A 27,271-nucleotide genomic window follows, 5' to 3' on the forward strand; every position below is an offset into this window, starting at 1 on the left:
GATTCAAAGCTAGTCGTTCCAACATGTAACTTTATCTTGCTCTCAATTGAAAAACCGTAAGGTAACTTCACAAGGTAAAACACAGATACTTAAAATGTAGGTACTTCATATTGTAAAATCATATATAAAGCATTGAATAAAGCATTTCACGATAAATTTTTTCTTGAATTAGTTAGACTCATGTTTAGCTCTTCTCCATCAGTTCAATCAGTTAAAATATTCAGGATATGTTGCATGTCTCCTTTTACTATGATATTATATTAATCCTGGACTGGACAAATCGTCTGCATAGCGCAGTACTATGTGTCTATTATAGTCCAAAAGATGTAGTAATTCATCAATTTTGAGGTTCTTCAGCATTGGGGATAAAACTCCCTCTGAGAATAACCTCTTGGATCAAGGTTTGTTCTGTGGAAGTCACTTAGTCAGTTCTTAGTGCTAAGTTGAAAAGGATATCAATGATTTGAAATACTGATTTTTATTGTGTTGAACCCATTTCGAACTGATTATTTGATATTCGACAATCATCAAAATTCTTGACATTGAAAAAATCAGCTCGGTCTTTTCACAGATAGCGTATTTGCTCTCCTGAGAAAACTCTCCACTTCCACGGGTGTAATGAAGCATCTGTGAAATCTTCAATTTGATAGAAATTATTATACTTCAAATTCCATGCACTAACAGTGATGGGGTGGTGTTTTAAATAAATTATGTAGCAACAGTTTATAAATCATTATAGACAATTTATTCAAAACGATACACTTCTCATTCCATTACAGTTTTAAGAAACATATCTGTCTGCATGAAGTTGGTACCTTCAATTAACTATGGCATTCAATGTTTTATGAAGTTCGTTATAGATTCATGAAAAACTTGCACGGCATGTATTTCACTAGAATGTGGTTTCTTGCTCTAGACTCCTTTCCACAGTGATAAGTTGATGGATGGCAGTTCACCACAATTCTCTAAAGGATTACTGAAATGAAAAACTAATGAAAGTGTTATCAATATTTCAATATCAATATCTGTATATCACAGCAACACAAGAAGCAAAAACGTAGCAAGGACAAACTGGACATTGACTTGATGGTACAGAAATTGAAAAAGGTGTACCACAAGTGAATGTGCTGGGTCCATTACTTTTCATCATTGGGATTCACATATAGAAATGAATATGTATGACGTTCATGCATGATACTAAATCAAAATTTTTGAATGATACACACAAACTTTTCTGCAGTTGCTGTATTTCTCGATATTGAAGGAGCATTTGACAATGCACTACATGAATCTATAGGATCGTCTCTGACTAGGAAAGGTATAGAATCGGCCATAACTTGCTGAATCTATGCCACGCTGGTGAACAGAACTGCAACTACGACTCTTCGAAGCGAGGCCATCAGGTTCAAGGTCACCAACGGCTACCCTCGAGGTGGCGTACTACCTTCCCTTCTGTGATCGCTCCTGATGGGTAGTCTGCTTGATGCCCTCGACAAAAAAAAAGTAGATCTGCAAGCTTATGCAGATGACATTGTCATCTGCATAAGCTTGTCATATATATATATATATATATATATATATATATATATATATATATATATATATATATATATATATATATATATATATATATATATATATATATATATATATATATATTTACTCGTCAAGTATATACTTAACGAGTATATTTTGTGAGGTATTTTGCATAAATGATGGAACTGTATCAATAAACCACAATAAAAAACGATTACACGTAAACAGAGTTTGAGTTTGCTATTCACAAAGTATGAATGTTGAGGAAAGTATGATTACTACTTACCCTTGTGATATCCGTACGAATCCTTTCCGTTGCATATACTTTATATTACTATTGTCACACATCAATCTGGATATACTAGCTTTGCGTATTTCTTTCAGTTGTTCTCTAGTGAATTGGTCATTTTCGAACCAGAAACGGTCAGCAACTCGAGTTCTGTAAAATTGCTTCAGGATAATGTAATGAAATGTAGGGCCAACTAAAGCTCCAGGAATATCCCTTTCCAGCGATCCTCCAACTATCAAATCAACATCATCAGGGTGTTCATAATGTTTTTCTAGTAATGATACGTGCTACAAAAATAATACAAACGTAAATGGTGAGTTTTTATACGTTTATTATTCAGGATGGAAAAATTATTATCTAGTCTAGTTCACATGTACTTTTTTTTGTAACATTTTTCAGTCATGTCTAAAAATCACGACCAAGGTGTCATTCCCTACGTATAAAAAATAACAAAAGTTATAAGTGAAAAAATGGGGCTTTAGTTTTTTCTTAATTTCTCGGAAAATTTTCAAAATTTTGGAAATTTGAATAAAGATCTGAAAAGATCAATGAATTTGCGTAAAAAAGTCCCAACTCCCGAAACTGTATCTCCATTATTTATAATTTTTACAGAGCCCTGAAAATAGAGCCAAAAGCGAGTAGTCCGGCTTCCGCGCGCCTTTCGTCACTCTGACATAAAAACAAAAAAAAATTATTTAAACATATTAAATGTAAATATTAAGGAATGATAAAATTCATGTGATGTTGGGATACATCAATAAACAATAATCCGCAGTCAAAAAATTTTTATTCCAATTTTAACGTTAATTATAAATTTGTTGATTAATAACTTTTTCTGAATTGAAAGTTGATATGAAAATCCCTATAATTATTGAACTAAAACCCTGGCATTTTTTCCTTTTGTGAATTCATCCTTATAGGCAAAAAAAAAGATTACCGTTGCCAAAATAAAAAAATTGTTATTTTCTATTTTTTTTACAATTGAAAATTATAATTTTATTGAAAACACATTACAATTTTTTCCTCTAATTTTTCATTGTTTCAATGTCTCATGGCTAGAAACTAATCAATAATTTTTTTTAATTATTTACAGCTACTGTTAATAAATTTATTATAAACAAATACATTGTTTATAAGCAATTCAAAATTTTTTTTGCATTATGTTGATTGAAAATAATCAAGATTAAAAAAAAAATGGTTCCTTGAAAAAAATTCTTTGTTGCTAAAAATGCGTTTGTTAATTACCATTCGTTTTTTACAACTGAATATTAAAATTAAGGAACCTTTTTTTTTAATCATAAATTCAATTGTTCTGTAAGGTTTTGAAAAAACTTTTTTTTTATTATTTTTTTAATTGTTTATTTACAGAAAATTTGTTATAAACAAGTTATTTTTTTTATTATGTTATTTTTCAATACTTTGTTCTATAATAAAAGTAACTATGTGTTTTTTTTTCAATGTATTCTATTTTTTATAAAACTTTCAATATTGTGATACTTTGATACTTGCTACCAAAAATGCACTAATTAGTATTTCATTGTTAATATCTTCATCGTGACGTAGGTATATGATGCTGAGACGGAAGGGGAAGGAGATGTTGAATTGAAAAAAAAATCAAAGACTTTTGCGTGTCAAAAATACACTGATTAGACATTCACGATGAATAGTTTCATCATGACGAATCAAAAGGAAGGGGAAGTGAAGTTGGATATAAAAACATTTGAAATGTTATGAAGTGATATTGTTTGAAGTTATTTTATATTTTTATCTCCTTCGTATTTTTCAGATTTTTCATATTTCTATATTTATCATCATTTTTGTTATTTGTATCCTTCCAGGCCTCATTTTGATTACTGTTCCAGTTTTCTATATCTCTTGGACGAAAACGACAAACAAAAGTTGACAAAATCACAAAATCGAGGATAGCAAATAATCTTGCTATGTAATAGACATACTCCCATTCAGATTATACTAAGTACCCTGAATTGGTATAGTGTAACGCAAATATTATTTTGTATGTCAATGATGTTCATTTTTAAAATCACAAAATATGTATTACCAAGTTACTTCGATTATTTTATTACCAATAATGATCCTATTCATCCTCATGAAACAAAAACTGATAATGGATTTCATGTAGCCAGAACCAAAACTAAAAATTCTATGAAACCATAATTTCTCAGGGGACTATAAAAATTCAACAAACCTCCTCAAGACATTAAATGCTCGGTCACTATCAATAGTTTCAAAAATCAGCTGGAAAAACATACATGGTTACGGAATTTTTAATTTATTCTTCGTTCTTTTAACTTCCTTTTCTTTTTGGCATCTAGAATACTTTCAAATTCCAACACACACATTTCAATGATTATTTTTATACACTTATTTTTAAGAATATTTTTCAACAGATTGATGATTTGTCTACCAATTTGACAATAACCCTCTACCAGTACCAGTAATATAAATGTCAATTTGTGTATAGAATCTTCGATACGAAGATCAAACAGTTTGATCTTCCTCTTGAAGATGATCACATCGAAACACGTGTCGAGGTGTTGAAAATAACGATTTGGTGTTGGGAAAAAACTCTAGTTATATTTATTACTACACTAAAGGTTCCAAACAGTGCATCAAAAGCACCGTCTCTCATGATATCCTGAAACTGTTGAAACTTTTCAAGTTTCAACATTGATTTCATTAACAGAAAAATTATTTATTTCTGATGAATAGTTCAAAATATGATCAAAGATATTTTCAGTAGCTATGCAATTCAATGATATAATCATCACATGCTGGAAATCGCACGTTGAGAGATAAGACCTTGTTTATTCTCATCTTACACAAGTTTCGACTTCTTGGGGAGCACATCTCTCAATAAACTGTCATTCGAACTGTCCTCCACAACTGAATTATATTTCAGAATATTTCTGTTATAGGTCATAGAAAAAGTAAAGTGTTCTGCATGGGAGAAATGGGCATTATACGGATGATTTACAGTGAAGTTTGAGGTGTACTGAGTTGAACCTCAAAACGATGAACAGTAACAGTCCGTCGCGTATTCTATCTATTAAAGAGGGACAAATCTCCAGCCTTTTTTTGATGTTTCAGGCTACCAAGGTTACACTTGATGTTGGTGTCTCCTTTCAAGCAAATAGCTCTTTTCTGGATTGAATCCAGCAGCTTCAAGGCATGCTTATGGGTGAAACTCCATCCATGTGAACAATACCCCAAGGAAGGCCTGATCTGCTGGGGATTGTACAGTTTCCTGATGTGGAACAATGTTCCAAACTCTTGAGAAGCCGCTTTTGCCATTCCAGCGTCGTGATTGTGCCAAGACACATTGCTGTCCATTTCTGCCCCCAACAAACTTATCGAAGCAGAAAGCAAAATTGTCTGACCTGCAGTGTAATAAAGGACAAATTGAAAAGTCCTAATATAAACCACTGAAGAGTCCAATTCATAAATTCATTAACTTTGCCTACAAATTGAAAAACTCAAATGTTCATACTTAGCTTTGTTTAGTGATCGATATATAGATTGTGGAATGTCTTTCAGATACTACTATTGTTTCAAAATGATGATTATACCCACTTCTTTGGGTATAACATCCAAGAAATCCTTGAACTCCTTTGCTCTCCTCAATCCACAAAGCTTCCTCAATTCATTATAGGATGCAAGTCCGTGATCTCTGTTCCTCTGTATGTCTGTTGCTTTCAAATCTAGTCCCAGACCTCCAGTACTGAACAAATAGTTGGTCACCTTCAATCATATATAAACATGTCATGCAAATATATAAACAAATAAAAACAATAAGATGAACATAAACAATATCTTCAAGTTCTAGAAACGAGAAAAAACTGCTGAAATTTCTGGAAATAAGAATGAACGCAACTACAACTGAATCAGTTTAATTATTTGATACTAAGTGACTCGACAGAAGCACACAGAGTACTGGACAAAAGTACCTGGCAACAAACACAGTAGAACTTTCATTGGGGAACCGTCCGAGAAAAGAACCGAAGAACTACTTCAATATAGTAGGGATCGGCTCAGAATAATTACAGGGATACTAACCGGTCATTGTCCGCTCAGAGAACACCTGAATAAAATGAAGCTGTACAACGGAGACCTCAGCTGCAGATTATGCAACGAAGGGATAGAAACAGCTCTACACATCTTATGCGAATGTGAGGCACAGGAGGCAGGCAATATATGGACGTATGAAATTACGCCCAGAAGAATAAGACGAACATCCAACACGGAACCTGTACAAACTAGTACAGGGAACGAGACTGATGGAATGGGTGTCATGAGAAGAGGGGAGAACAAACGCAATAAGCCCAAGAGGCTGCAGTGTTTCCTGGAGACTTGAACTAAATGGACAAGTCAGACAGCTCCCAAGGTACAAAAAGAAACTGACTCGACAAACTTGATACCGCTTCAGAATAAATGATAATTGTGGCTGTCAGCCTGTCAGCAGATTTATGTGTCAGGAAAATAGTGGACTGGTGCAAAAACAACGACCGTTTCAGCCTGGTCCTGAAGGTTCCATAGTAGAATGAATATTTATAGAGAAATGAGGCTACAGAAACAAATGAAATTGAAACTGACAAAACATTCGAAACAACCTAATATACTCCAGAGATTCAACCTACAAACACGGTAATTCCCACTTTTCATAGTCATTTAATAATCATTATGGAAAAAATTGTATTATCAGTAGATTTTTACGCTCAAACACTTGAACAGTGCTTCGATAGCCAAAACAGGAGATCTAGCACCAAAACATTACGCTCTTCTCATGGTATTTATTCTTCGTCTACAGTTGATCGATTTGCAATATTCTGCAGTTATATTGTGCAGTCTGTGCAATTACAAATGTCATAACCTCAAATGTATTTGCGAGCACTATGCAAACTGACATAATCTAATTAAACGAATGTCGCCAATTTGTACAATCTTCAATTGTTTTTCCATAATTTTTCTTATGATTTTCGGGCGGAGACGAATCCAACACATCGTAAATCATAAAAATCGTTTTGACCGATTTTGAGTTATAATTAATGTAACTGACATAATGATGTCACTTTGTATTATTTTTCTTTTAAAGTGCTTTCTTTAGACATTAAATCACAATATGTGAAAGAAGTGATATACATATAACCGGAATTGAGATTTGAGAGTCTTTTTGTATCAAATTCAATTTAACAAAATCCCAGAAACGAAATTATTGATGAGATTCCGTGTGAAAAATCAATATATTATTGCCACTTTCCATTGCAAAATTCTTATGTTCAGGAAGAGGGTTGTAAAGAAAGTGTATATTGAATCATCATTTAGTAATAGATATAGGTGGAGAAATAGAGTACGTCATTCAGAAAGAAATTTTTGACTGTTCAGGATGACATTAAAATGAACAAATGAATTGCTGTTTACCCCCTTATCGTGATAACGATCTGAAGCCATCTGATGCTGAGTGCATAAGCCTCGTGTTAATCCATTGAAATTGTCGCCATTTTCCAACACTTGCGGATCAAAATACCAATCTCTCAGTTGTATGCTTTGCTGAACTGTTCTAGATTCTGAGACGATACTGAAAAATAAATGGGATGAGGTTGAAGAAATTTCATAAATGCCGTTTTCAACTGAAAGAAAGGTAATTATTATTACTGGAGCTCTATCCCATCACAAAATCGTTATTTTCAACACCTTGATACGTGTTCTAATCACTAAGTGATTATCTTGGGTTAGGTTGGGTTAGGTTACGTTAGGTTAGGTTAGGTTAGGTTAGGTTGGGTTAGGTTAGGTTAGGTTAGGTTAGGTTAGGTTAGGTCAGGTTATGTTCGGTTAGGTTAGGTTAAGAAACAAAGTTGAGGTTAGGTTGAGAAGATTGAATTTGATCTACATACAATAACAATGTTGTACTTATTCATAACATAGATACCTCTGCTAGAAATCAAATGAGGTACCCAACAGAATTACCTTCATCCTAATTGTCTTAAAATCGATTTCATAATATTGCCTTCTCTACTAGTTAGGTAAATCTGATAACTGAAAATATTAATTCAACAAGCTATATAGTAAACTGTTAGTTATTGGTCCACCATCGTTTTTCACAATATTATTATATATACTTATTTCTAAGCTCTCATAGGCATGTAAATGCATGTTGTTGTTAACTTGTTCAACCATTCACAAAGTTTACTGTTAATATATGGGTTAATATTTTGCCTATCTAATATGTTTTTGATCAGGGGAAGGCATTCATCTGTTGGGATATTTGGAAACATGTTCTTGATGTCAAACTATACTAATAGACAAAAGTGTGTCTTCCACAAAATAAACAAGTCGTCAATCAAAGAAATGTTAATCAATAATAATTTATAAACTGAAAGTTGACATAAAAACCCTGATAATTAACAAACTGAAACCCTAGAATTTTTTGCATCTCGTAAGTAAAGTTATTCTCAATTGGCTAATGTATAGATCAACTTTACAAAAATCAAATATTTCGATTTTCCACTTCTTTATTAACAATTGAAACTTAAAATTCAATAAAGAAAGTAAATAATTTCTTTTCTTTGTTCTTGATTGTCTGGATATCTAACCGTTGAAAGCTATTTGAAAATATTTCATTTTTATTTTTTACTGTTCAGAAAATTGTTATAAACAAATATATTGTTTATGACTGAATCTAATTTTTTTATTGATCACACACCATGGTGTCTGAATAAGTCACATAAAATACACATATATGACATATATAAAATTGTAAATTATAAATTATTTACAACGTAAAATTACGTACGTAATATACTTATTGATGTAAATCATGATTTTTACAGAATGAAGATTCCTCAAAAAATTTATTTGTTGCTGAAAAATGCATTCATTCATCATCAATCGTTTTTTGCGACCGCATATCAAAATTAAAGAACCATTTTTTCTCTAAGAATCATGATCAAAACTTCAAGAAATGGAAGAAATTTCTAAGTCATACGTGAATTTTATTGATGAAAGTCTTCAATATTCGATTATTTGTTATCAGCTATCACAAAAACATCATCTGTTCATGAGTAGATTCGAAATGGAAACAAAAGAAATGTCGAAGTATTTCCCTAGGATATTGCTGAGATATGTGGATGATGTTTTGTGATATTCGATACCAAAAAATCGAATATTGAGGACTTCAGGACAAAAGGTAATGATATTTTGGTGATTTATGTGAAGTGTACTTAATCTGTATACCTTTATTTATAATAATAATAATAATTGCTTTCTTCCTTCCTTGAGAAGTTTTGAATGAAGATGGATAAGCAGAAAGTCAAACTGCTATAGGTCAACATAGTTGTTTTCAATTTACACTGATATATTATAACTTTGTTGTATTTGGTGAAGTTGGAAGTTTTTTATTTCAATCGCTATCCTTCCATGTTGATGAAATGAGTAACTTATGGCCACACACAAATCAGGTTCTTCAATACCAGCTGTAGTTTTTGGAAAGAAATATCAATACTTTCTGTTGAAAAAAATCTGAATCTGTGTTATAAGCTGCCTGGTATTCCAATTTTTGTTCATTTTTATGCATTGAAAGAAATCCCTTCAAATATATTATTATAAATACTAATTAATCATGAGATACACAGAAATGTCAATACTTACTCTAGTCTTCCTGCAATCAGTGAATGGAAATGTTTGAAAGCAGCGATGGCATGTTCATTCAACACAGCTGGATTAATTTTCCCGTTGTAATCATGGATCTGCCCCGGTGAGTTATATAAAATCTTATTTTTATACAGTACTTCGCCACCGAGCATCAAAGGAAGCCATTCATAATAACAAATATAAACATATTCTGAAATCACTATTTTTCTCGTTTCTTGATGAATCGTTTCATCATTCCAGTGTGCGTTCAGTTTTTTCAGCTGCGCAGCTACTCTGTTGTGTTCTCGATAAAGAATGACTTGCAGGAGAGTGAGCTGAGGATTTTGGTTGATTCTATCGTCAGCTGCGAATAAAGATACCATACATGTCAGAGTGTCGAACATGAGCAGTTAAAAAATCATTATTTCATTGAGCTTCAAATTATTTCATAGCATGAAGCGAGTTCTATTGAAAACAGTTTCCCCACACCAGAACAAAATTACAGTATCTCAACACGCGTTTTGCTAACCAAGTTAGTAGTCTCAACTTCCTACATTGAAGGTTAATAGACTGAGACCTATCAGAAAACAACTACTAATCCAACGCCCTTCGTGGTATTAGCCAGGTGAGTAGTTGTTTTCTGATAGGCGTCAGTCTATTAACCTACTATGTGGGTAAGAAAAGACTGTCCTGGACGAATTGTTCATTTAGATCAACGATCGGCAAAAGGCGGACCGCGGTCCATTTGCGGACCGTTAAACGTCGAACCTCGGACCGCCGAATATTGTAATGTGTTGTATAACAAGTATGAATCAATACGTATATAAGATATACTTTACCTTTACAATTATTGAAATAATATTTTTAGGCCACATAGAACTTAACTTAGTATTTATTGTATTTTATGTTACCTAGTTAATTTGTTTCACAAGTGACAGTTCCAGATATAATTATGTTCATCGAATCGTTAATATACAACAGGAACAATATGGGACCGAGAACCGATCCCTGTGGTACACCAGTATTTATTTCAATACTGTTTGAACACTTAATTATTTTCACAATCTGACTGTGACCATTGAGATACGACTCAAACCACCGTAGTATTATCTTTCTACATCCATAGATATTCAGCTTTCGTAGAAGTATTTTATGATCAAAGCAGTCAAACGCTTTTGTGAGGTCACAAAATATTGCTGCAGCAGCATCTCCATCATTCATATTGGAATAAACCTCAAACAGGAAAGAGAATATTGCATCATGTGTGCTCTTGTTGCTCTGGAATCCAAATTGATTTTTCCTTATAATGTTATGGCGAAGGAGAAATTCATTGAGTCTTTTCTTAACTAGTTCTTCAATTATTACAAGAGTTCTGAGCGCTTCTATCGGAAGATTTTCAATAATTTTGATTTAAATTTCATCATAACCAGATGTTGATTTATTTCTTATATCACCAAAAACTTCAAACAGTTCATCAATATTCGTATCATCCGATTGAAGAGATTCATTGATTGCAACATTTTCTAAATCAGTCAGTGGGTCATATGGTACCACAATATTCTGACTGAGCTTCTGTCCAATCGAACAGTAGAACATTCATTTATATCGTCCACACTAATTGGTATTTCAATATTCAATAGGGCAGAATCAAAACTCCTGAAATCTCTGTAAAACAATAAACTCAAATATTTTAATTTACTTTTGAACGTTTCATTCGTTTTTCCACCTGTTTTGCCAAAATTGATCATTCACCTGATAAGTTTCGTCATTACATCGTCATTGTCATTCACAATTGACCTTTTCTTTGTCATAAAAAAACTGAAATGATAATTACCACTAACACATGAATTGCAATTATTTTTGCATTCGTTTTCAAATATCGTACTTGAAATTTTATAAATAATTCATACTGAATATGAAAATAGTTTTGATAGTTGTTATGAATATTCAACCTGAGCAATAACGACATTCCTGAGATTGAATCAACTGAGTGATAATTGTTTATTATACTAAAAATTTAAATGTGTTTGCATTGTTCAAAAATGAATCCAAAATTTATCAAGCAATACATTTTTTATGATTATCAACAAAAGACGAGTCGGTAAATGAGATGAAATAATGATTGTTAGTTTATCGGCAGGGTTCACAACTGAAGGTAATTTCAACAGAATCAATGAACTAAATGATATTCCATTTCGTAAGTAAATTTCAATATGCATTTTCGATAATGAACGACCTGTCTTACAAGGAAGGGGTTTTCCCTTCTTGTTGGGACATTGCTCGCTATCAGTCTATTCCCAAAAACGGCAAAAAAAAATTCCAAATAACTATATACCAGTTGCTTTACTATCAGTGATTTGAAAAATCATAGAGAAAGCCGTAAACTACTTTACAGGGTGTAACTGAATAAGTGTAAAACATTCAGGGAGGTGATTCCTCATCAGAAAAAAATAGGATCTTTCATCTAAATAAATTTCATTTGAGCATCCCTTGTTAATATACAGCCCCTCAAAGGGGGTACATAAAATTCGTATAACAATTTTTTTCACAAGCACTAAGGAAGTTACAATGATGAAATCAACCTGACGTTTTATTCTACCGAAAAGACACTCAACCAGAAATTTATTTGGTTTACCTCATGGTTGTAAGGGGCGGAAAACGCAACCCCTAAAATTTATTTCCAATGTAACTTTTTGTCTTATCATTTGTTTACCATTTAAAAATTTATATCCGATAACATGTTTCATTGTAAACAAAAAATGTCTCTTGGGTTTTTTGCCCAAAATGAACCAGTTCGCAGCAAAAATTTATTTTACGAACAGCTACAGAGATACATCATCATAAATGCGAAAATACGAAATTAATCTATCTAGTAGGTCGCTATCAGCGATAGTGATAATTAAATTGGTATGACGCTATCAGTTTGTGAATTTTCGAAATTGAATCATTACTAATTGTGTGTTGTTGTTCTGTTCTTAATTTGTTACTTTAATAATTCATTTGTTATTGAAATGGCATACACAAATGAGGAAATGGCTGATATGCATTATGTTTACGGTCTGTCGCAGGGGAATGGGTTAGAAGCTTTTAGAAGACATGCTGAAATGTATCCTAAACGGCAGCATCCTTCACATGGAATATTTGCTCGACTTCATCAACGATTACGAGAATATGGTTCATTCGACAAAAGAACGCAGAATTGTGGTCGCCATCGAGAAGTACGAACATCAGAGCTTGAGGAAGCAGTACTCAATTTGATTGAAGAACAACCTACTATCAGTACTAAAAAGATTGCTTTCCAGCTAAATGTTGATCATATGATCATATGATCATATGGGCTGATGAAAACCCTCACGCTATTGTCGAAACTAACCATCAAGAACAGTTTTCCCCTAACGTGTGGCTCGGAGTTGTTGGGGGATGATTTAATTGGGCCTCATTTTCTACCTCTTCGATTAAATGGTGAGGCATACGTTCAATTTTTAAGAGAAGTGCATTCAGTACTGCTGGAGGAAGTTCTTTTGGGCGTCAGAAGGGATATGTTCTTCATGCATAATGGGGCTCCCGCCTATTTTAGTCAAGTAGCACGTCAACATTTAACTGAAACATATACAAATCAGTGGATAGGTCGAGGAGGACAACATAACTGGCCCGCTCTATCCCCGATCTCAATCCTCTCGATTTCTCTATTTGGGGCCATTTACAGCATTTGGTTTATCGTATTCCTGTTGGCGATGTAGAGGACTTAAGAACACGCATAATTGATGCGTGCAGGGTAATCAGAGAGACTCCAGGAATATTTGAGCGAATACGTGGTTCAATGCGCCGACGTCTAGACGCATGCGTAATATCTGAAGGTAGACATATTGAATATTTACTATGATTTCTACATGTGTGTTTTGTTATTAATAAATTAGTTTTGTTCATTACCCTTTAATGGTTTAATGCAGGTACTAACTACAAAATAACAATAAATCCAGTTCGCATTTATGACGATGTATCTCTGTAGTTGTTCGTAAATTTTTTTTTTTCTGCGAACTGGTTTATTTTGGACCAAAAACCCAAGAAACATTTTTTGTTTAGAATGAAACAGGCTATCGGAAATACATTTTTAAATGTTAAAAAAATAATAGGACAAAAAGTTACATTGGAAATAAATTTTACGGGTTGCGTATTCCACTCTTTATAACCATGAGGTAATCCAAATAAATTACTGGCTAAGTGTCTTTTTGATAGTACAAAACGTCAGTTTGATTTCAATATTATAACTTCTTCAGTGCTTGTGAAAAAAATCGTTATATAAATTTTATGTACCCCCTTTAAGGAGCTGTATCTTCACAAGGGATGCTCCAATGAAGTTTCTTTATATGAAAGATCCTATCTTTTTTTCGATGAGAAATCACCTCCTCAAATGTTTTTTATTCATTCAGTTACACCCTGTATACTTGGATATTTGGAAGGCTTCAACATCTTGAGCGATCATCAATGTCACTTTCGGAAACGAAGATCAACAGGCGACCTTCTACCGTATGTCCCCCATATTTGGAATAACGCAATCGAGAAACATGGAGAGTCAAAAGTTGTGGCGCTTGATATTTCTAATGCCTTCAGTCGTGTGCGACATGAGAGTTGGCTGGCCAGACTTTGATACAATGGCTTGTAAAATAATTTTTGTGTATGCCTCTCCAGCTTCCTGAAAGAACATTTTCTGCAAGTAGGGTTTGCTTCGCCCCTAAGCATACCCTGGAGCTGCTGGATTTCATCCGGAAAAGAGCAATCCACCGGATTGGAGACATGAAAATCACTTGCAATCTTGATAGTCTTGAACATCGAAGAGAGGTTGGATTTGTCTTCCTTCTACGGAAAGTGTTCAAGTGATTTAGCACATTTGATTCCTCCAAGAGCGGTACATATCAGAAGTGCGCGACGAATTGTGGCTGTCGTTTTCAGGTTCAACTCAGTACACCTCGAACTTTTCTGTTCAAAAACTCTTCCATGTGGAGAACTGCGTTTAGGTGGAATAAACTTTCTGGGAACATTTTGTCGAATGAAGTCAATCGCTAGCAATTCAAATCTAATGTGATTCGCTACTTTCGCACAGCAGAGATTTTCCTGTAGTGCTTGTGATTTTTCCTTGGAAAAAAGAGTTCCATCCAATTCTGTTTGCCAGAGAACTTTGAACCTACTATACTGTAAAAGTTTGGATGGGTAGAGCTATTTCAGAGAATAAAATCAGGAAAAAAAAACTTGAACCTTTGGTGTGAAATACAGGGCTATTCAAATTCGTTTCTGTACATGGGGATCTCGTAAACGATAAGAGATAAGAGTGTCGATCAAATCGTGGCAAAGTTGTGTATTTTAGAGACTTATTCAATGATGTTGCGTAAAATACGTAACTTTGCTACAATTTAACCGTCACTTTGTCTCTTATAATTTACGAGATCCGCATGTAAGGAATCGAATTTGAATAGCTCTGTATAACCAAAACAAGCACATTTTCCAGTCACCAGAAATGCAATACTTTTTTCGAAGCGCGTTTCACCAAGCAAGTCGGCGTGTTTAGGAGATGAAGTTTGCTTCATCGATGACGAAAACTTCAACTCCAGGGATTGCCAAACCAGCGTGTGGAATGCGCGTCTAAAAGAGTATTGCATTTCTGATGATTGGGAAAGATGCTCGTTTTGGATTCACGTGACGATCATTTTCAAACATATCAAATCACGTGAATATCATTTTCAAACCTATCAAATCATGTGATTATCATTTTCAGATTAAATAAAGAACAAGCATACTAACTGTTGAAATAGCAAGCGTCGTTTTGATTTCGAAGAGTACAATCGAAAGAAATGTTGGTAGAACGAATAGGCCACTGTTGTCCTCCTCTTGTTTCTGTTCGGAGTAAACCATTCTGAAAAGTTCTGATTTGGTTGTTCACTTCTACATTGTTACCATAAACAAGCGACAAATCCAGAAAACTTGTCACCTGTGATAGCTGTAAAAATTATATTGTTTACTGTTAATACGATTGGAGTAGCCACCAAATACTATACTGTAACAGCCATTGAAAAACTGCATTATGCCAAAAATATATCTGTATTATAACGTATTATTATCTGTATTATTTTCTGTCAGGAATTGGACTGTCCTGCTGAAATCCTGATGGATGAGGTGGATCAGAAATGGTGATTTCATCTCAAGTGAAATCAGACCGTGTCGCCCAAATATTGAAAGTTTTTAGCAGATGCCATCTGCAATTATTTGATGGCTGTCAGTAAATGGAAATCAAAATTAGAGTATTGTAGCTATGAAATTGTAAAACACGAGTTTTTCGTGACATAGAGACAGTTATTCAAAACTGAATTCTGTATCGAGGAGAGATACATTAATACTAGAAAAATGTCTAAACATTCATCTCTGCCAACTACCTACACAGTAGTTTCTGGTGAATGCCTGCAGGAAAACCACTATTTTCCCGGCTAATACTACGCTGGCTATTGAAGTATATAAGACAGCTATGAAACCTTCATCTCGTGATGGACAGGTTACGAGCTGCTACGAGTTAAAAATCTCTGTCTTAGACAAAACTGAATTCAAGAAGGCTGGAAGTAATGTTATACTAGTTACATCTGAGCTCAACAAACTGAAAAAAGTAAGCTAATAGAAATTATAACCACAAAAAAACTTCTTTCAACAGTGAATAGTGATGTGCTCCTTAGATTCCCATCACTGCGCAGTGGAAATTAAAGTGGAGAAACTGTCCAAGAAGCAGAAGGTGGTATAACCTCAAAAGTGTGTCCAAATTCAATTTGTGAAAATGTTCAACCCCAGGATAAATCTCTCTGGGAACAATTGAAATCTCTACAAAGATTAAGCGCCCATTTAGAAAAGAGATGTGATGAAGAGAAAGATTTGATATTGGTTCTGAAACTTGAAATATCTGCACCAAAACTAGTACAATTCCAGATTTATGGAATGTACCTATCCAAAATTCGACCAATTTATAAAAAAGGGGAAAAGTTTGATGTCGGTTATTGTAGACCGATATCAATAATATGCAACTCTGCCCAAGTGTTTGAAATCCTTATCTAGAGCAGGCTAAATCCTTATTCAAGCAATTAAATCAGCATTGGTAAAAACATCGAGATTTGAAGTCATGGTCATGTAAGTGGACTTTTATTTTTTACCCATTTTTTTTCAAATGGGGACTATGAAAAAAAAATTTGCTAAAACAATAAATAGACAGCATCCTGTATACCACGGTTTATTTTAAAAGCCTGTAATATTACGGATTGAACAACTATTGTATTAACCACGGTCAATTTTTTTTAAGACTCAATAAATTCTTATATTTCTAATCCCAGTATATCAGCTCCGATGATTTTCCAGAAAATTTCAAAAATTCTCCCCAAACTCACTTCAGGTCCTGATGGAATTCCAAATATTTTTCTAAAAAATTGTATATACTCCAAAACTCATCCTCTATACCTTCTTTTCGAAAATTCCTTAGATCAGGCAGTTTATCTAAATTGTTGGAAACACAGCTTTATTATTCCAATTTCCAAATCGTGTGACAAGGAAAGTATACAAAATTATCGAAGTGTGTGCAGCCCGTCATCGATTCCAAAATTACTTGACAGTATAATTTCAGATCCACTTAACTTTTCATGTAGGGAAAGATTGATCAATAATCAACATGGCTTTTCTCGAAATAAGTCGACTGTTTCTAATCTTCTCATATACGAGAAAAAAATATTAAATGTTTTGGAGGGTAGCAGTCACATGGATGCCATATACACTGACTTTTCCAAGGCATTTGACAGAATAAATCACAATATTCTATTGAAGAAGATCGGAAATTTCGGTTTTATAGAACATTTGGTGAATTGGTTTGGTAGTTTTTTGGCTGGTCGTTCACAACATGTAAAAATTGGTGGATGCAAATCGAGGGATATATTTGTAATATCTGGAGTGCCACAAGGATCACATTGTTCACCCCTGTTATTCAATATTTTTGTGAATGACTGTTTTGAGAACAGTAAATTTTTAATGCTTGCGGATGACCTGAAGTTTCTCAGACCGATAAAGTCTGTGTTAAGAGCAAAAAAAATTTGCCGTCACTCCCCTAAACCGCTTCAACGCAACCCAATCTTCTCTGTACCCTTTACTGCCCCCCTATAGGCCTCCAGCGCCCAAAAGGGAATGTTGTCGCTCACTTTGAGAAAGACTAGTTCAAACCAACAAAAAACGCACCCTACGGACGTAATTGTGTGGCATGGCAAAATAATACAATTTTTTATGATTTATGATGTATTAGTCTCCACTAGGGTCCTCAAACCTACGTCCTGGATCACTGTCGCTCGACCACTCTGGGGCTTATCAACAAATCAACGTCGAACAGTACGTTCTTTTTTAACATTGTCATTACCAGATGCATGGTTAATTTTTCGGCAGCGCTTTGGTTCAATTTGAATTCGTAGAGAATATTTGGCTGAAAATTGATGTCTTCATATATTAATAAGCTGGGAAGATTGAAATAGTGAACCAAATACAGATGCTCATGACTAATGATCATCGCAGAAGACTGAAATTAGCGATTATTGACCAAATAATCAAGATTATGGCGAAGGCGAAGGGCGCCTTCGCCATAATTTCGTAAAACAATAATTGTAAGCATCGAGTAATAGAGAAGTCGCTAATGATAATAATATAACTTTGAGCTTGATAATAATAGTGTGAAATGGATCAAGGATTGATACTGAATAGTTTTCCATGTGTTGAAGCTGAGTTTGTTTTTCTACCAAGTTTGTGACTACCTATACAAAATTTAATACACGGTCGGCAATGTCGGCAAGAAATGAAAGCTTCAGTTTCAGTTGTCAAAAAGGGTACTCTGAGCATGCTTCTGAAAAGTTGAAAAGTTTGGAGATCGTAACCAAAGGAGACCACGGCAAAACCCGGACACCAATCAAAACATTGACGCTAGCTGTGAAAGCCTACAGTCCTATATTATGATTGAGTTATGATTGAAATATATTCATATTGACACAATTTCTCGAAATCATATTTTGGTGGACGTAACAAGCTTATGGAATATTTTTTATGCCGGTGTTTTTCTCGAACATATTCAATTTTATACTTTCATGAACCATTTCTCATTGAGACATATTGAAATTCAATGTCATCCAGATATGTTCAGTATTTATATTCAGTATTAATACTCTCTTTCACACACTGTATATAGTACGAGTAATATTTGGTTTGATGTTCGGTTGTTGTAACTAAAACAAAAAGAATATAAAAACACTTTTTTGACTGACATACTTCACCTATAAATTAGGTATTATTGGAAATATCCAGTCTCCAAGAATCAAATTTACAGATAAATTTGAAACAAAACATAACTATACATTCATAACTTAGACTGCTTCACTGTAGTTATTATTGAAATTATGATTTATTCAATAATATTTTGCTTTCATTTTTCAGCTAATACCGTTGTTACTCATTTTAGACGATTTCAAATATGAACGGGAACGAAATTATCCCCGAATATATAAATAGCACGTGTCAATCTACGAATTAATTGATGTATTCAATAATCCCACCAGCTTGTAAATGTTTACACATCCTTACTTGCTCGGCAGGTTGTGAACCTCCAACACAGTTCAGGTCACGATCCGTGGTAGTCCTAATAAAACCCATGCAAGTTTGGTTAGCTGGAGAATAAACAGGGTCGTTAACGGGAAGATCAATCGGTAAACAGTGAGATGGTCGTGCACCAGGATCGAGCATTTTACCGGATTCGGAGCAGCAAACAGCTGGAACATTTGCTGAAAATAACAACGTATCAAGTGTAATTATGAGTTTATTCACAGCGACCTATTTGAATTCTACAGGTTGAAATGAAATCATCCCGATAGAGGTTGTTCATCGCAACTGGGAATGTCATAAAATTGAATATTTTACCAGGATATATTTCATTCAACCTGCTAGGAATCACACGTTGAAATGGAATACCTCGTTATTTTCTAGCTCGCATATGTTTAGGCTTTTGAGGGTTGTTATTTGTGGGAGGGCGACAATTGGTTGACGGAAAAATAATTTATGAACAGATTCTAAACAATGTTAACTTTCACGGCCGAAAATAACTGCGTGAAAGTGATTTCCCGAGTATCTTGGCTAGGGTTGGCAGGTTTTTATGTCCAACGTGTCGTCTACTACTGCGGTAGACTATATCAAAAGCGATGTAGTAACGGTGGCAGCGCTCGAGTTGTTGTACTCCTGTACCTTCACGAACAGGTAGCCAGATTTCAATTATGTTTATTGCCTCTTCTTTCCTGTGTTTCTGAATTTATATTGCCTTTCTATTTACTCTTGGATAGTAATTTTGAGTTTTATCGAGTATTACTGTCTCTTCGAGAGAGATAATGTAAGTGCTTTCTTCCTTAGGAGCATGTTTGACAACTGATTCATCGGTTTGTTCGAGTCGACAATTTCGGTGTAGCTTAGTGTTATTTGGTGTCCTTAGTTGAACGCTAAGAACGAGGAACACTAAGAATTGGATGACGTGAAAATGGTACATTCGGCCACATAGTACACAGGGAACAACACACACAGACAGATACCTGAACAAAAACTTCAACCAGCGGAAGAAAGAGGTGATTGGAATGGTCACCAAAATATTTTGGCATGGTCATCCGCTTCTCAAAAACTATGAACACTGTTTCGAACCAGAAAACTGTATACAAGTCAGCAACTTTTGATACTTTATAAAGTTCCTTCAAAGGAAATGGATACAGCGGAAGAGAACTCGATCGGGACATACGATCCAGCGGAGAGAATTCCAAAGTAACCCCAGCTAGACTGGTGAAGGGAACAGCTTCCCTTTCCTATGTTGAAAATATTACAGATCGAATAGAGAGAATTCAGAGAAACATGACTTGAAACCAATATTTAAGCCCACAAAACCTACCAGACAACGTCTAAGGTCAGCTAAGGACCCCAAAGTACCTACCCTCATCACCCGGGGTATGCGGGATCACTTGTAGCTGCTGCTACATTGGATCTACATTGGAACCACGGAAAGAAGTTTACTCATCTCTCTGAACACAAGAGGAATTGTCGACTTGGACAAACCGAGAATCAGGGAACTCACAGTATTTCATTTGAAGTTACAGTAATACTCAATGAAACATAAAATTACAATCCAAGAGGCAATAAAAATTCAAAAACACAAGGATAATTTCAATAGAAAAGAAGAGGCAATGAAGGTACCCAGGGAACTATAATTCAAGCACCGACTCGGGCACTGTGACCGTTACCACAGTAGTTACCACCGCAGTAGTAGACGAAACTTAGACATAAAAAGCTGCAGGCTATGGTGAAGAAACCCGGAAAATAGTTTACACACCAGGATGAACAGGATCACTGTTTTTGAATAGATGATAGTGTTTTTTGTTTAATTCAATGTTGATATGAAAAAGTTATTACAAAAGTATGTTTCCTTTCGAGTAATAGCTGATATATCATGAATGAATTGAATGGTTCATCTTGTAACAAATTTGTACCGAAAAGGCGAAAAGACGAATGTCTTATTCCGAAACATCGATGTCCGTTATTGAAGACGACAATATACCATGCGAGTGAAATTTCATCTCTTTCATATTCACCAAAACGAATGTTTGGAGTACAAACGAAAATATATTCTGTATAATTCAATGTCCATATGAAAGTGGTAGGTGCGAAAGTACTTTCTCTTTCGTGTAATTCAATGTTTCTATAGAAGTATTTGTTCATAGAGGGTTTTTCTTTCAGTTTGTGTCTAAAATTAACTCATTAGTTTGATCTACATATCATCGTATAGAGTTTATTCTGAAAGCAATTGTTTTCTTTCTTCATTTGTAAGTTTCCCACTATTTTTGTATAGAGATAAAGAAGTAGAAAGCTAAAAATCTTCGGGAAAGAAAGTTTTTGGCCTTCCATTTCTCCATCTTGATACAAAAAATGTGGGAATCTTCTAATAAACAATATATATTGGTTCAAAATATCAATATTCGGTTCATCACCATCATATCCAATGTTTCGTCTGCTACTGCCGCAGACATCTTCAATAGCACAGGAATATTCATTTCTTCATGTATTTCAGATAATGAAACCCAAACTATCAAACCAAAATCTGATATAAGTGAATATTTTCAACCAAATCGACGTCAATACTATAGGTATGATAAAAGCATACACAACTATTGTTTGAAGGTGATTTATAATATTTCATGATGAATTTTACTAGTTCGGACTTCCATTGTCTACTATATAAAATAATTTGAATCCCTGAAACAACTAAAAAAGAAGAATTGAAAATGAATAGCTGAAAATACAATTATATCAACCAAAATAAACCTGAAATGAAATAATAGTGAAATAAAATACAAGTAAAAATAGAACAATTGAATAAATATAGTAGACAATGGAAGTCCTAACTAGTGAAATACACAATTATGTTACTAAGAGAAACATTTAGAGATGATAAGTAAACAAGGTAAAAGTCACGTTGGGGTAAGATTTTTTGTTTAGGTATTTCATACTCACAGAGAACAGTCAAGCTCATATCATGAACTACTATCTGTCCAAATTGCATAGCATTAAGAGTAAACCATCGATCTGTATACGGAATGTCAGGATAAATAGCAATGCTGAGGCTTCTTGGATTTGGCAGCGCTTTTCCTGTTCTTGATAATGTGAGACTACTGATACCTGAAAACAAAATATTCATGGGAAAGAAAGTTTCTGGCTTTCTACTACTTTATCTTGATACAAAAAAAAGATGAGGGAATCTTCCAAACTTTATACATGGATGTGTAGATCATGCAAAGAAGTAACTTTCAGACACAAACTGAAAGAAAGTTCTCCTGAAACAGCTACTTTCATATGAACATTGAATTACACAAAAGAAAAAAAAGAAACAAATACTTCTATATGAACACTGAATCATACAGAAGATACTCTTCACTACTCAGTTTGTATTTCAAACAAGTGTTGTGGATTGAAATCAGATATCATTCACATGAGTTCTTCTTTAAATGAATGGCAACAAATTGCACTTACATGGAACACTGTCATCCTCACTGATATACATCGATGTTTCGCCGTAAAACAATTGTCCTGAGGCTCTTCAGTACCAAATTGGATAACATTATAGAAAATACACACAATTCATACATGAATTACGATTTTTAATGTCACGGAATAAGCTTGATTTGCTTATTCCGTGACAGCATTATTTGTCATTGATAAATGTGTCAAATATGTGGATTTAACAACGTTTCGGATCTGTACGATTCATTGAAAAATAAACACTTCGGGTTTATAAACATTGAAATAGAGGCATTCACCGATGGTGAATTCGGAATGGCCATATCGTGTAGAGTTCAAATCTACAATAAAATGGTCACTTCCGGTTTTCACTGCCGGTCGTCCGATTTCGATAATTTCGATATCAATGGATTCGATATCAAGAAACATAATTAGGCATTTGCAGAAGTATTGAAAGCGTAGGAAACTCACTTTGTTATTATTGAAGATGGCAGGGGATTGCGAGTACTCCAGCATCACAATTTATACTGGAGAACACGAAAATGCAAATTATAAGTATGTAGCATCGATTTTCCATCATTCAGGTAGTTAATCATAAAGTATTTTGTATCGAATATCTGCATTTCGGATGTTGTGAATATATTTGACTCGGTTGTGCAACGTTGTCAAATGTTAGGTGGCAAATGGGGGGAGTGAAGGGGCGAAAACACGCGGCATTGTGGAAGGTGGGTAATATCATTGTTTGAAAGTATGTTAATATCGTTGAACAGTTGAAATAATCACTGATGAAATGTCATCTGAAGAATACAAACGGAAAGTCGAAGAGTTTTGCAAACGTGTGGAAAAAGATATTCAATTTTTCGAAGAGAAAACGATTGTTTCGAAGCAGCCGAATGATTTAGATTTTCAAGACAGATGTTTAATCGAAAAGTACCTTCAACGAAATATCCATTGGGAAGAATTCAACCTCGCAGCATAGATAATGTCGTCGCCAATGCTGAAAATGAATTTTGTGCTTTTAACTGCAATAATAAATAACGTTCTGTATGTGAACGTACCGAACGGCGTGAAATACATGGCAATATGTGTGAAGCCCAATAATTTCGGCAATGGATGCAATAGAACACAATGGAAATTGATGAGTTCAAAATTTGTCAATGACAACCAGTTGACAGTTTTTGTGAGCGAAGTTCCAAAGAATACCCCCACATTCCCACATGCCATTGGAATAACGCAATGGAGAGACATGGAAAGTCAAGAGCTGTTGCGCTTGATATTTCTGAAGCCTTCGACCGTGTGTGGTATGAGGGTTTCTAGCCAAACTTCGATGCTATAGCTGTTTGGATCACTTTGGTGTATGGTTCTTGAGCTTCCTGAAAAGTCGTTCCATACAAGTGGCCGTTGACGGATATCTCTCAAATACTTTCAATTCAATATTGTCTCCAACTCTCTTTTTATAGTATATCAACGACTTATTGGAAAAAAAACTAGAATCCAATATATTGCTTTGCTGGCGACAGCACACTTGTCTCGTCATTACCTTTGGATTCCAGAACATCGGCTGCGGATGCACATCTTCAGCAGCAGCGGAAAGTTGAGGATCTAGAAGTAATTTTGAATTGGGGTGAAATCAACCAAGTTTAATTCAAGGTCACGAAAACCCAAGCATCGAATTTTTTCATAAAAGATTAATGTTTTCAAACCGGATAAAGTAATGTCAAGTCAGACAATTCAGCTTTCTGCTTCGATAAGTTCGTTGGTGGTTAAAATGTACACCAATATGTCTTGGCACAATCATGTCGCTGGAATTGCAAAAGGCTGCTTCTCAAAAGCCTGGGACTCTGTTCCAAACCAGGAAACTGTAGACACCTCAGCAACTTCTGATACTTTACAAAGCTCAGATCAAACCTCCTTTGGAGCATTTTTCTCAGGTATGGAGCTTTGCCTCCAAACGTACCCTGAAACTGCTGGATTCCACCCAGAAAAAAACGTCCACCAGATTGGAGACGCGAACATCACTTGCACCTTGGAACATCAAAGAAAGATTGGAGATTTGTCTCTCTTGTATAGATGCTTTCACGGGAAGTGTCCAAAAGACTAGACACATTTGATTCCACCAAGAGCGGTACACATCGTTTTGGAGGTCAACTCAGTACACTTCGAACTTTATTGTTTGAGAACTCGTTCATCTGGAGAAGTGCGGTTATGTAAAATAAACGTCCTGAGAACCTTTTTTCAAATGGATTTCATCTCCAGCGATTCAAATCCAATATGAATCGCTGTATTCGCAATGGTACCGCTCTGAGAGCGCCTTGAAGATTTTTTTTGAAAAATCAGAAGCAAGTCAAAGTTCATTTAGAATTAGCGCCAAAGAGTACTTCGACCAAGCCACTGATGGTGACTGCCGCAGTTGCAGTTGAAACGTTTGCAGATTGTAACCAAAGAAGACCAAGGCAAAACCCGAAAGCCAATTAAAGCATTGATGTCAGCCGTGAAAGCCTACATTCCTATGCCAAAGAGGAATTTTCAACTTCCAAGGTTGGAACTGAAGAAATTCAATGACGAGATTACGAATTGGTCGAAAGCTATCATAAATTTTCATTCTGAATGTTTCTTCTTCTTTTTTACCTAACCTCAACACCTGATGATGGTGACAACGTTTTGAAATCCCTCCATACTCCCCCAATGCCCAATGCTGTCTCACTTCCCCATTTTTCACCTAATACGAAAACAAAAAAACGCATGTAACGTAACATGAAATGTCATTGCTGAATACTCTGAGTACCCTCATCGCCCCATTCTCAAACGTTTCTCATTGGGATCGCACATTAAAACGTTAGGCCCCCGTTAAACTGGCATGTTTTTTCTTGATAACGTATTTCGAGACACCCTGGTCAGGTTGACGAAACACACGTTGAAACTTTAGAGCCCCGTTAAACTGTCATGTTTATTAAATGACCTTTTTTGAGAAACTCTGTACACATTGACGTCATGTTTTTTTAACGATGAGACACCCTGTATATCTTGATGGCAGCCATGTTTTTCGCTATTACGTTGGCAGCCATGGTTTTTTCTTTAACGCTGGTAGCCATGTTTTTTTTAATCCGATTTTTGATTCATTATCATTATTATACCGTTCTTTTTGTAAATCAGCAACGCCGTTATCTCTCAAATGAATCTATTCGATGCTCCTTCCATTCTTCTATGCATCGATCACGTCGAACACGTCTCTTTCCCAGTCACTAACGTAGCGACGTCCTAGGGAATACGCCCCAAAGGCCCCTTATCTGTTAGGAATCACACGTTTAAAGGTAAGACCTCGTTAGTCCTTAGCTCGCACATGTTTCGACTTCTGAGGGTTGTCGTTCGTAGGGCGGTTAACGAAAAAACAGATTTTAAACAGTTTTTCGAATTCAAAATAACTGGAGAAATGAATGTATATATCTAAAAATGAATTGAACTTACCATCACCATATTTTGGTGGTAACAATCTACCATATTTTGAAAACGGCGTTCCCCACGAAGGATTTTCAATATTATTGCAGGAACCGTCATGGGAGCGATATTTCGATTTTACGCATGTCCGTGCAGAGGACTGGCACTTTTGAGAATTGGTCGGCTCAAGAAAAACATTAACGCACGTCATGACCAATAATATTTTTTGATGCCACATGTTAAAATTCGAGAACGTATTATTTCCAAGGCTGACAGGATAATGAAACTATTTGCGGTAGCGTTTTTGTTCATTATCAATAAAACAATCCACTGTTATCAATATCATATCTTAAAAATTTCAAATTGGTGCATTTTTTAAACGAATTGAAGTCACTAATGAGGTTTTTGTAATAATTCCTGATAATTTTTTTTCTATTCAACTGTTCTCTTCCATATCCATTTAGTTTGAGTAAAGTAGTGTGTAATTTTTCTTTATCTTTGTAATTCAGCTTTTACCTATTGACTATTCCTTACATAATTACTCATATGTGATAAACATTTACTCAAAATAAATCCCAAAAATCATATGCTATTTTGTTCTGTAATGACAATGTCAGGAATGATATTTTTTTGAAGGTGATTGACAATGTTTCGTGATGAATTTCACTAGTTCGGACTTCCATTGTCTACTATATAAAATGATTCGAAATCCCTGAAACAAGTAAAAAAGAATAATTAAAAAAGAATAGTTGAAAATAACAATTATATTAACCAACAATAAACCTGAAGTGAAATAACCTACAAGTAAAAATATAATAATTGAATAAATAAAAATTAAAGGAATGAAAAAAGAAAATAACAAAAAATAAAATAGTGTAGAGATTCCAAGTCGCGTTAGTTCACGACGTTTCGATTGTTGGTATCTACAATCGTCTTCGGGTGATGACTGGAGATGAGAGAGATGACTATTTTATAGGTCGTTGAAATACTTTCACTTTCTCTACTTTCCATTTTCCGCTTCACTGATTCCGTGAGAGATGACCGTTTTGGCGGGAGTTGGTCATTTTTCGTTTGATGATGGGTTTCCATATGTTTCGTATATCTACGCTGGCCTGGCTGAATACGTTGTTGGACAACATGTATGCGGCTTCCTTAAATTTTCTCCTTAACCAATGTTCCTCTCTGTGCAAGATCTCAGCTTGGGACCACTCGATGTTGTATTGATGGGTCCAAACATGGTCTGCTATTCCTGATTTGCTGGTTTCTCCTCGCTGT

The 27,271-nt window shown here is 34.7% G+C and overlaps 1 protein-coding gene across 4 annotated transcripts; it reads right to left on the bottom strand.

The window, feature by feature from the left end:
• Window positions 1-717: 717 nt before the first annotated feature.
• LOC111514399 (peroxidase) lies at window positions 718-26,288 on the bottom strand. 4 transcript variants are annotated; one of them, XM_074178729.1, is made up of 9 exons: window positions 26,027-26,288; window positions 22,058-22,222; window positions 19,103-19,299; window positions 15,266-15,461; window positions 9,488-9,833; window positions 7,262-7,418; window positions 5,417-5,584; window positions 1,823-2,112; window positions 718-989 (listed from the first exon to the last, which is right to left on the bottom strand). In XM_074178729.1, the coding sequence occupies exons 1-9, from the start codon at window positions 26,232-26,234 to the stop codon at window positions 974-976; spliced, it is 1,743 nt and encodes a 580-aa protein (XP_074034830.1). In that variant the 5' UTR covers window positions 26,235-26,288; the 3' UTR covers window positions 718-973. The 4 variants fall into 4 exon arrangements, with proteins under 4 accessions (XP_074034830.1, XP_074034829.1, XP_074034833.1 ...); XM_074178728.1 differs by having other exon boundaries at window positions 718-976; window positions 26,027-26,287; XM_074178732.1 differs by lacking the exon at window positions 5,417-5,584 and having other exon boundaries at window positions 718-976.
• Between the last annotated feature and the right edge of the window lie 983 nt (window positions 26,289-27,271).

Source organism: Leptinotarsa decemlineata, unplaced genomic scaffold (genome assembly GCF_025532065.1).
Source record: "Leptinotarsa decemlineata unplaced genomic scaffold, Ldec_3_MD MMD2_tig00004307_RagTag_RagTag, whole genome shotgun sequence".
NCBI classification, from domain to species: domain Eukaryota; kingdom Metazoa; phylum Arthropoda; class Insecta; order Coleoptera; family Chrysomelidae; genus Leptinotarsa; species Leptinotarsa decemlineata.